The 12,039-nt window shown below is 39.3% G+C and overlaps 1 protein-coding gene across 1 annotated transcript in view; it reads right to left on the reverse strand.

Annotated features, from left to right (window-relative positions):
- Positions 1 to 1,402: 1,402 nt before the first annotated feature.
- The window catches only part of HGFAC (HGF activator), a 42,569-nt gene continuing 31,932 nt past the window's right edge, over positions 1,403 to 12,039 (reverse strand). Inside the window, exons 9-14 of the mRNA XM_009075296.1 lie at positions 11,650 to 11,735; positions 9,940 to 10,180; positions 7,240 to 7,379; positions 4,960 to 5,100; positions 4,083 to 4,231; positions 1,403 to 1,573 (exon numbers count right to left, since the gene is read on the reverse strand). Of these exons, the coding sequence (XP_009073544.1) occupies positions 1,403 to 1,573; positions 4,083 to 4,231; positions 4,960 to 5,100; positions 7,240 to 7,379; positions 9,940 to 10,180; positions 11,650 to 11,735 (928 nt within the window). The remainder of the gene's footprint in view (positions 1,574 to 4,082; positions 4,232 to 4,959; positions 5,101 to 7,239; positions 7,380 to 9,939; positions 10,181 to 11,649; positions 11,736 to 12,039) is intronic.

Consider the following 12,039-nt stretch of genomic DNA (forward strand, 5'->3'; position numbering starts at 1 on the left):
TATTCACAGCTACTAAGAAACTCGTGAGGACACTGCCAGTGCAATAAAACAAAACACATATCTGAGTATCTAGGCACCAGTTTAAAATGCTATACCTTAAAGCACAGCAATTTTTGCTTCAAAATTCAAAGAATTCATAAATGTTCACTACCAGGGAAGAAATACATTTCACATCAACACTTCAAATGTACACTTCTCACAAGGCTCAAGGTTCCTCATATTAAAAAAAATAACAAAAATGCTGGAATTTTCCATTCTTTGACAGATTTTCTTTTGTTGAATCATTTTCTGCCTTTTTTTGATAACACAGCTGAGTCCACAGCCTCTAAACAACTATATATTGTAATAATTTCTTTGATTGTTCCCATAACAATTCCATAGACCATGACAGCAAAGCCTGTGGTTTATGATATCACCAAATCCCCGAGGAAAATGTCAAGCTGCTCCCCCAGCCATCCAGTTGAAAAATCTGTGAAGAGAAACCTCCTCTCTGAATTATCTAAACAGCTGAACAACGTGTTAGTACAAAACCTAAGACATCTTCAAAACACTGTCAAATTTAAGAAACATTTAGGGATTTATCATCAAGGTGAAGTATTTCCATTGCTATCCTCAGGGCAAGGAGCAGATCAATCCGCAAGAGGTCCTGGCTGTATCAGCCTGAAATCAGGTGCTCTGACTTCCAACATTTCTCAGACAGAAACTCTCAGGAGGTGTTGCATTAGCCTTGCTGGAAAATTGCACATCGGATTCAGCAGAGCTCTGAGGCATGTTCCTGATTTTACGTCAGTGGAACAGAGAAAAATATTTATATAAAAATATGCTTACGTGCTTGCTTGAAACAAAACCTAAACCCTCTGGGTTTTTTTCCTAGAACTGTTTTGTTGCAGTTAGCTGAAGATCAGCTTCACTTATATTGTTCTATTAGTGACTTTTGACCTGAACTTCAAGACATCACTTCTGAGAAATAGGGAATTTCATTTTTGGTGCTCCTCCTGTTTATTTTTTAATCTCATCTGAGAATATAAGGACAACATTGTTATGGGTTGGTTTGGGGGACAATAGCTCCACCAGAAACTCCACCAGAAACGCATCAAATCACTTCTTATGTTATCCACCAAGCAGACAGAGAGTTGCAGATTTTTGTGCAGTCTCAACATGTTTTTGGTTTTTTATTAGGACAAACGAAGACAGCCATGTATGTAGAGCAATCCACAGACCTAGAACTCTAGATCAAGGCTGCTGACATCAGATGGAGCAGGTCTACTTTTAGTGGTCCACCTTGGAATTGCTAGGAATTACAATTACCTTTTCATACCAGCTCATAAGAAAATATTTATGCCACTTTAATGAAACCAAAAGACTCTTGAACCCTGCTTCAAATCTTAGCATATTTAACTGTTCAACTAGCTTTTCGGGGGGTTATTTTCTCATTAATCCAGTTTACATAGTTTGTCACTCGTGTGTATACTCCAGGTTTGTTGGCTCTGCCACAGCCATCTCCCCAGCTGATAATTCCATAGAGGTAAGACATCTCATTTTTCTCACAGGCCAGAGGTCCACCAGAATCTCCCTGCATTAAAAGTAAGCAAAGATTATCTAATTTGATAGAAAGCAGTCAGAAAAAGATGAGTTTGGGAAAGTCCTAACTTAAGAATGTTTGCATGTGGGATTGAAACTAAAACAAACACCAAAAAAACCAAACAAAACCAAACAAGAAAAAAGCAACCCAGGAGTTTACTGAAGTTTCATTCCAGAGAGATGTTTTAGTCATGCCTCTACTATAATGGTGGATTTTTTTTTAACTCTACATTGAATAAAAGTATCAAAATACCCGAATTTGTTTAAAAATACTGAATTCTTTTAGATTCAGGCACCTACTGAAAAATGGTTGATTTGGAACACTTTCAATGGGAGTAAGGAAGTGTTTGAGGCTTCACGCTATGCTGCAATATTGGCCCTGCCTGGATGGGTTACATAAGGCAGAGAATATTTGGAGAGTTTCTCAATGCAGTTTATTGCAACTGTCAGAGAACATCAGAGTTTTCAAAGAAAGGTGTTGCATACAGACACACTTTTCCATGTGGTTGTGGGATGCTGTAATTTTATGTGGCATATGGGGTTTTTGCATCTGTTGAATCTGAAAGCTACTGAGCATTTACCTTGTCATTATAACCATAAACCAAAAACTAGACCAAACTACACTACAGCAAGGATAAATTTGGAACACTTCTACTTATTTTAAATCTTGCAAACATTCAGGAAAGGGTTTTTTATTATTATTATCACTATTAGATTGACTTTCTACAGTAATTAAAACATTAGAAATGGAAAGAAAAATGTGACTTAGTAAATGGCACGGGTGAAAGGAGCTTTCACTAGTTATTTGAGATCAAGGAGAAATACATATTTTCCTATTTCAAAAGAAAATTCTTTGAGAGCAAAGTAGGTAGGAAAATTGTGTTGCTTTTATACAAGATACCTGTGAAAAATGAGGCACATCAAATGAAGTCTTGCACCTGAGATCATTTACTTCTCAGAGCCTTGCTTATTTTCCACAACTAGTCTCATTGATTGCAATTTTGGTATCAGTGCACTGATTAAAAATGCCTACAAAAAATCTTTTTCAAAATAATCTAGGAAAACACACTATCTGCTTGGCATTTCTTGGTCTTGAAAATTTTTTATACACAGCAGATGTTTATCGGTTAGTATCCTAAGTATACGTTAAGAAAACCCAGAGGTCAGCTACATCTGTTGTGACATTAAGAGGCCTACACCATTCCTCCTCAGACCACACTACAAGCTGAGAACAGGGAGAAAATGAATTATTGATTCACTGATAATGATTTCATGTCATGAGCACTGTTCTTCAGCAACATCTGTGACTCTAAATTGCTGCTTCTCAGACTTCACAATTCTCTCCAGACCACTTGTCTTTGTGCAGCTCCTTTCTCCTTCCCTCCTCTTTCTTCTTTCTCCCTCTCATTCCTGATCAACTCTGTTTTCCAAGGCAGGGAGAGAGAATCAGCTCTGCTGCATCTTGTATTTGCACTTTCTGGCTAAGGCAAGGAAAGCTGAGTAAGCAGGGCAGTTTCTAGCTCTCTGGTTAGTATGAACACTTGCAGCCAGTAACTACCATCTGTCCTCAGCCCTGGCCTGGAAACCTTGAGCCACTACTGGCTGCAGCTATTTCACTCTTGACACCTTTCTTTGGACAGGTTTATGATCTCTAAAGGGCTTCCAGCACACAATATACCTGATATTCTTTGCTTCACTTAATCTCACTGCCAACTATTACCTATGTCCTATTACCTATGTCTTTTCACAAATTTATGCTATTAGAGCACAAGCCTCCTCCTTCAGAATGAACTGAAGATAAAATCTGAAGTTTTATGTAAGGAATAATCTGATACTTTGTTTTAAAAAGTCTCATCTATCACCACAACAATTCTGCATCCTTATTCAGAGCCAAGATGTGAGATTATTTAAAGTAGTAAGAGCATGCATCTATGAGAGCATAGAGGAAAAATAGTAAGAGCATGAGATCATTCCATGAAGGACTGAAATTACAAAACAATTTCCAATTGACTTACATTCTATATTATTCAATCCCATCTACTGTAGAATCCTCAGCTCCTTCTTACTCCAAACCTCACCTCCTACTCAGGTATCCTTATTTCCCCTCAGGCAACAGGCAGCAGCTTGGGGATTTGGCCCCACACAGGTTCATGCAGGCACATCCCTGTCAGTGTGCTGGCAAACACCAGCTGGCAAAGCCACCACTCTGCAGGCTCAGTCAGGAGCTAAAGCAACACACCCCCCAGTGCATAACCACTGCCTGATGTGAAGGTAGGAGGAATATAACACCCTGGAGCCCTTCTGTAGAACTTCATTGACATTGAACAGGTTAAAAAATCAAGGTGGAAGCAAAGAGTGCAGTCACATAAGGTTCTTTGCTTTAGGAAAGTTTCTTTTCTCTAGGAACACTGTAATATCAAAAGGAAGCATTGTAACACTTCAACATTTCTGGCAATAATATACATTTCCATCCTCTGCCTGGAGGTGACTCACAGCATTACCTGACAAGCATCAGCTTTGCTATCGAAGTAGCCAGCACAGAACATATTTTCAGTGAGTTCTGTTCCATAAATTTCAGGGCTTCTGCACTTCTCCTCAGGAATAAGTGGAACGAGCGTTTCTTGCAGGACATCTGAATAACCAGATATATCTTTAAAAAATTCCCAGAAAGGAAAAGAAAGTAATTTTTATAGAATATCAAGAGCATTACAAGAAAACTCAAGGCACAATACAACATATAGACACACTTAACACCTCTCAGTAATATACACATTGTGGATGCCTTTAAAAGATAATAATTTTTATAGTGATCTGATCACTTTCGGATCTTCTGGTGAAACTCTGTGCCATTTCTCAAGCTGGATGTAAGCAATTCTTATCCCAAAGTCTATCTGGCCTTCTCCTATAAGATGTTTCCAAAGTTTCTTGCTGGTGAAGGTAAAGATCTCCTCCAGCACAGACTGGCGAACTGATTGTGTTTGGTTTGCAGTCTTTGATATCTACCTGGAGAAACCAGGGTTAGGATTCACAGGATTTTGGCATCTACAACTTGGTTGGCACCTGCAACAAGCTGCTTGTTCCCCTCCCAGTCCACAGAGATCTAGCTAGGTCATAGCTCATCTCATCGTAAAATTGATGCAAACATTTGGTCAAGTGAACCACACTCCAAATTCCAAGGACTATAGAGGAAGTTCAGGCTGACTATTTCAGATGGTGTAACACAGATGTTGCAAACATTTAAAGGTGGATAAAAAAATCCCACCAGGAGTCCCTTGCAAAATATTCTACCAAACTCTCAGTTGTATAACATATGCTTGAGCATTATATTTTTATTAGCATTATTCTTTCTCTACAGACACCAACACTCATTTTACTCACTCTCATGTTTGTGTCCCCATCCAGAAATCTGACATTTCAACTTGTCAGGGAAAACAGTGTCACTTTCTGGCAAGCAGATAGGCTGAACGAACTGGGACTTGACGGCACAACGTTGGCCATGCTTCTTCAGCTTAATCAAAGCTGCAGAACAGAAAATATAGGAGGAAGAAAGTGATTGTTCCCTTTCTTTAATGGGATTGGCAGCAATGGGTCTCAGATACAAATTTAATTATCCCCTAAGCCTCTCTTAATTAAGATATTTCAATCAAAGACAGACAGACTCATCTCAACAGCACCAGATTTCACAGCAAATTGAAGGCTGAAACATTCAGCTACTCCCCTTGTGGGAATATTTATTTTATGCTGTGCTCACTGAGCAGATTTTGCTTCACTGCCTTTGTGGAGAAGGGGGAAGATAGAAAATACGTATGTCTCCTCCCACCTTAAAGTTAAGTAACAGTGACATATCCCCAACTTTCAGCTGAAATAAGTGGGATGTACAAGCCCTCACTGTTTCTCAAAGCCTGGCCACCTGCCTAATTCCAATTCCACTTAAAAAATTAATCACTCCAAGGGCTGGTGTATCTCATGCTCTGTTATCACTGAGTTCAGCAAAATTTAAGATCTTGAAAATTAACGAATAAAAAACCAGGATATTTCAAAACCAAACTTCTGAAAGCTACAAAGAATTGCACATCCCACACAACATTTACCAACCCCTCATGGGGCTCAAAACAGTGTAAATATGGAGCTGAGCAGCATAATGAGATTGGTACTGAAAGAAGATTTCAAAGGTTGGTTCCCCTGAAGCAGGTTCCCCTGCAGCAAACCTCTTGCATTTGGCTGTGGAGCAGCAGAGGCAACTTTGTGCTTGGTGGAACAAGGGCAGCATGTTTGGTTTGACCACACTACTCAAAGAGGACAGAGCTGAAGTAATGTGAACACACTTGAACCTTCTCATCACACCTTTTGGAAGCTTCAGGTTTTGTGAGCACAGCTGTGTGGAAAGCAAGTGATCCCACTGGACAGTCTTATTTCTCTACTGACTAGGATTTTTGGTCTTGGTGGAACATGAGAAGAGTATCTCACAGGCTGAAAAACCCACACAAACCTTGCTCCAACACACAGAAGCTTGCTCTTCCTCACCTTTTTCCTTTTTCCCACCAGCTCTGCCTGTTTCTAAATCCCCCAAACTTCCTAGTAAGCATTCATGTGATTGTTTCCTTAAGTGTTTTCAGCAGCAAACAACTCTTCTGTTGCAGCAGTAGAAATCACTGACTGTACAGTACATGCCCTCACATCTTCCCTCCTGGTTTCTGCCTGCTTGTTTGTTTTAGCAAAGTCTTAGGCACTTCATGCTCAGCTCTCCCTGGATTTGGACACTGCACACTGGTGAGGCATGCCAAATTTCAGAGCAATTAAAAAAGCTGATATCTCAATGTGTCAACAGTGGGTTACACCAGGTTATTTCAGAGCAGAGTAATGCTCCAAATCTAGTTCTTTTCCTGGTACGATGTGACAGAGCTCCCACCAACATAGAATCTGAATGCTTTTTGCTACAGAGTGGAAAATACTCACCATCTGGGAGCAAAAAACCCAGTACCTGCCTTATCTAAAATATTCCCAACGTCAGGCTATTAGATAGACATAGGCAAAGTGCTCACACAGCTTGATACCCTGGGGTGACATGCCACCTTCCACAAGAGCAGATCAGAAAATAAGAAGTGACCTGCTGTTCCATTGTCATTCTGACTAATATTATAAGGTCAATCAGAAGGGCATTTAACTTCTGACTGATAAGATAGATTTTTGTTAAAGACTGATTTTTGAATCTATCTCAGTGTAAAAAATGATTCTTAGTAACACAGATTTTCAGAGCAGATAGGGTTATTATATTCATCTAGTCAGATCCTTTATACAATACAGACAATAGAATTTTACCAAGTAATTCCTGCATCAAGCCCACAGTTTCTGGTTCTGCTGAAAAAATGCCTAATCTCACAAAGACTTGAAGCGATGATGAATCTGCCACACATCTAGGCAAATTGCTCCAAAGGCTAATTATCATAATTATTTAAAATTTGCAATTTATTTTTTGTCTGAATTTGTCTATCTTTCAGATGCTGTTGTAACTCTGGTAGAACTCAAAAACCTCTGTTCTTAAAAGCCTCTCTAGTATCTATGATTTTTCCACAATGAAGGAAGTTTTTAACAGACCAATTAAACTTGAAACTAAGTTGAATAAACAGAAAATAAAACTGTAGGAACAAAAATACTCACCAATATCATGGTCAGTGGGGTTGAACACAGAATACTGAGGATGCAAGATGTATTTCTCTATTTCAAATGTCTGTGTTACATCAGTCGTTTTATTAAATATTTGCTGCCCCAGAACTACTCTAATAGTGGATTTTAATGGACTGCAATACAAAAGAGAGAACAAGCAGTTCTGTCATTAGCAGGACAAATGCAGCCTATTTTCCAATAGCTGCATATCCTATGAACTCTTATACCCTCAGACTCCCATCACGTCCATTATTTACCCTCTCATAATGCCTTAACCTGTTTCCCAAGCTGCCTTGGGAAAGAGGTTAGAAAAAGGGTAAGAAAAAAGGTAACTAATGTTACAATGAGACCCAGGCTCTGTGGGTCCTGATTAGCCTAATTAAAGGCTGCTGCTTCTTGACAGAAGGAAAAGGCTAGCACAGGCACTGCTGCCCAGCTGCTGTCAGGCAAACAAGCATTTTGGGGGGCTCTAGGCACTTTTTGTTCTAGTAACTTGACTGAGTCAACTTCAACCAGACTTTACCAATTAGTACAAAAATTACTGAGAAAGAAAGGAGGGATCAAAAGATGAGTCAGTGGTGGATATCTCATTTCTCTGGGAAACCAGGCTCCTGCAAAAATTACAGGCACCAACCAAGATTTTGAAGGTGCTGGCGCAACTGAGGAATATCTAGGCAGCTTCCACTTAAAAGTTATCACCACTTCTGCACTGAGATTAGATTGATCTGTGTTAAATCCACTGTCCAGAGTCAAAAGTGACTTGGTGAAGGAAGGTCCCAACAGCACACAGATCTAGTGGGAAAAACCACAATCAGAGGAGAATATAATTTTTGTAATTCACACCATCTTTTTCAACTACCATTTTTTTACTTTAAAAAGACCACAGTCCTCTCATATCCAGTGTCCTAGGACAGAAATCTAATAAAAACCTGTACAGCAGTTGGGAAGCAAGGGACATTTGGGAATAGTCAGAAGTGTTTGGGAATGACAATATATACTCTGGCTTTGAAAGCATAAGAATTTACATTTCACATTTGTTTTTAAAACAATTCAATCTGCATGTGCATAAGTCTACAATGAATTTAGCTAGAAAGTGTCTTCAACATTGCAGCACTCATATGTTTTGTTATCCTGTACAAGAGTAGAAAATATCTGCTGTCACACATCATGCACAGATGCAGAATGGTTAATGTCATTGCAGTTTGCCTGGTTGTATTTCTGTGCCCATCAGATACAAAAGCACCATGAAGCAATGACCAGCAGTCATGGACTTAGAGGAAAGTGATTCTGGCTAATTGAAATTCAGAGAGCCAGCAGTGACCCTGCAACAAGAACTATGCTTAGAGTTAACAAATGAAAGGGCAAATTTTATTTTGTATTATTGGAATACAAGAAGACAAAAAATATTCCTTGATCAGTATGCAAAGCCACAATTTTCTGTGTTCTTGCAGTAGTAAACCAATCTCCTTGCAAATCAAATTTTGGGCTCATAAAACAGAGTGGAAGTTCACTTTCTGGAACAGTTTTTAGAATAGATTTTAGAAGCACTGAATGGTTCTACTATGACTTACAGATGGTTCATTCAGGAAAAGAAATAAAACAGGAGGGGTTACAGAAAAGGGAAAAAAAATAATAATAATTGAGCTGCACAGGTATCTATTGTCGCCTAGTGGAAAACAGTAGGAATTGTGACTATCAGAGGTACTAAACAAACAGAAGAGAGCAAATTACAATGCAGCAATTATGCAAAATCTGTATGTACCAAACCACCAGCTGGAAGTGGGTGGAAATGGGAATAGCTGCCAAAGTTAGTAGCTATTTCACAACATTTGAAAAACAAATGCGTTATGGCTCAAGCTCCAAATGCTTCAGTACAGCATTCACAGTGGTATTATTAGCACTACAAGCTATCAGTGTATGTATTCTGGCACAAGGTTTTCTGTTTCTCTTGGCTTCTTTACTATGCAAAGGAACAATGGGTATGAAATGATGTAATATTTTTCCCTTCAATGCAATCAAACTGAAATCAGGGGAAGTGTTCAACATTTGGGAAAAATTAAGTCTTTAGAATAATATTAGAGCATCCTATAGTCAATATTTTCTCCAGTGTCCCACAGGATTTAAGAAGAAAAGAAGCCACATCTTATTTCTCAGCAAAATCAGCCTCAAGAGTTTAACTTTTTAAACAAAAGTTTAGTTCTTCCCTGTGGCTTTTTTTTAAAGCCACTCTATTTGTGTCAACCAACGGTAATTTATTGCCTCTAATAAACCATTTCTTGACTGTCTCAGCCTTTTTTGAACAAAACACAGCAGTGAGCCTGTTCACCTCTGTTGCAGCTCAAAACAGGCATAAACTTTCAAAAAGGTAACTGAGAAGAAGAGAAATACTTCTATTCCCCCTGAAGATTCTTGCACGTGCAAGCACTTCTTCTATGTCCTGCTTCACCCTACCTCAGTCCTTATTCCTTCAGCTGGGTCATTTATCTTCTTTGTGACTCCTTAAGGAATAAGATAAAGGCTTATGAGATTATAGGACTCCAAGCTATTTTTAGCTTTTGAACAACATTCAAATTGCCAAAAATTCCTTTTGCCATTTCCTTTTCCATTGGTCTTTTATACTTTCATCTTCTTTCTTACTTATTTCAGATCAGGTTTGTTGTGAGGACCTACTGTCACATTAAGGGGTGAGTTTACCTGTTAGCAAAGCAGTGTGCTGCTGATACAACCCAGCAAGTCTGAATGAGGCTTCCACCGCAGAAACTCTCTCCAATGTATATAGCTGCTGTCCAGGGATGAGATCCAGGCAGAGATGAAGATCCCCCGACAATCCTAGGTCTCACAAAATTTCTTTTTTTATGTCTTCTCCCACATGGTCTATTGGGCACTACAGGACTATCTGCCTTGTCTGGACGTGGTGGCCTCCTTTCCCTGCTTGCTGGGATAAAAAGGAATATGGCATCAGACTATAAATCCTTGTGATTTCTGAGAACTGTAACTTCTATAGAATTCTTTAAAAGAAAGGCTCATTAAACCATAGAATCACAGAATAGCTTGAGTTCGAAGGGACCTTCAAGACCACCTAGTTCCAACCTCCCTGCTATGGGCAGGGACACCTTCCACTAACCCAGGCTGCTCAAAGCCCCATCCAACCAGACTTTGGACAGTTCCAGGGATGAGGCATCCACAGCTTCCTCACCACCCTCACAGTAAATAATTTCTTCCCAATATTCAATCTAAACCTCCCCTATGTCAGTTTAAAGCCATTCCATTCCCCCCTGTCACTACAGCTCCTTGTAAAGGCCTCTAGCTCTCTTGCAGACCCTTTAGGTACTGGAAGGTCTTTCTGGAGCCTTCTCTTCCCCAGGCTGAACATTATCCTTAAACATTCACATACACCTGAATTTTATTCAGTTCCTTGAGAGACTGCAAGACAGAAAGTTGTGCTTGTTCCCAACACTGGCTACACATGTACTAGTGTAATTTAAATGCGCCTGTAAAGGCCTCTAGCTCTCTTGCAGACCCTTTAGGTACTGGAAGGTCTTTCTGGAGCCTTCTCTTCCCCAGGCTGAACATTATCCTTAAACATTCACATACACCTGAATTTTATTCAGTTCCTTGAGAGACTGCAAGACAGAAAGTTGTGCTTGTTCCCAACACTGGCTACACATGTACTAGTGTAATTTAAATGCGCCTGCAAACATTCCCAGACATTGTTTCATTTACCAGTACAAGTACAACCTTCCCATTATGCATGATACATCACATCTTCGCTTGTTGATTCTGGACTGAGCTTTGCCATTGCAATAGCAAGGACTAAGGCATTTGTGTCAATATCATCTATCAAATGCTTTAAAACCATAAAAGAGCAATAAAACAAGCACTTTATAAACTGACTTTTCAAATTACAACTCTTTTCTAAAGGTCATCTTCAACATAATTCACAGGTAAATATTAATTGAGGGGAAGAGCAGAATCTTTAGTCTTTGGAATGAAATACTATGTCTCATATATGTTCAGAATGCAGACCTCTCATTGCTCACAAGGGCCCATTCCATTCTCTGGGCCTGTAATTCCCTGAGTGATGACAATTTGTACCAAAGCATCAATCATTTCTGACATCTTACATGTTCTAGCAGAGAATCTGGGGATATTGGAATGATTGTGACTGAAAACAGAACTGTGACACCACAGTTATTTCAGGATGAGAATCACAGATTGTGTCACAACTCCAAAAAATGCAAAAGAAGCCTGTTGTCATTTGATTTACTGCAAACAGTAAAATTTTCAACACTCCTGGGAACAGTAAAACATTCAAAATTATACAGTGAAAGCTTGTTGTAGTATCAATAAATCTTCCTTCTTTCCTTCATTCATAACATGGATTTTAAGAAAGCCTTTACATACCACAAGATGGAACATCACAATACTCCCAAGACAAACTGTTGTCCTTCATGATATAACACCATGGCTTCTCATCACCATCTGGATTCCTAATTAATTCAGGGGAAGAAGGAATTACAAGCATTAATCACAGTGCTGTTCCAACCTTCCCTGAGGTTTTCTGCTTTTTCTGCATCATGCAGAGGACTGACAGGACTCTCAGGTTTTGAGCCACCTGAGGAAGTGCTGAAGCACCTGCTAATCCCTGCAAGGGTGAGAAGCCTTTCAGTATTATTCTTCATCTTAAAGCTAACCAAGCCTAGGGTTCTCTAGGACCTGAAATATAGACACATGACTAAACACCTGTAAAACTTGCCTACAAGTATTTGGATGCATGAGCATGTTCACAGGGTT

The sequence above is a fragment of the Acanthisitta chloris genome, unplaced genomic scaffold, assembly GCF_000695815.1.
Source record: "Acanthisitta chloris isolate BGI_N310 unplaced genomic scaffold, ASM69581v1 scaffold11605, whole genome shotgun sequence".
In the NCBI taxonomy this organism is placed as follows: Eukaryota; Metazoa; Chordata; class Aves; order Passeriformes; family Acanthisittidae; genus Acanthisitta; species Acanthisitta chloris.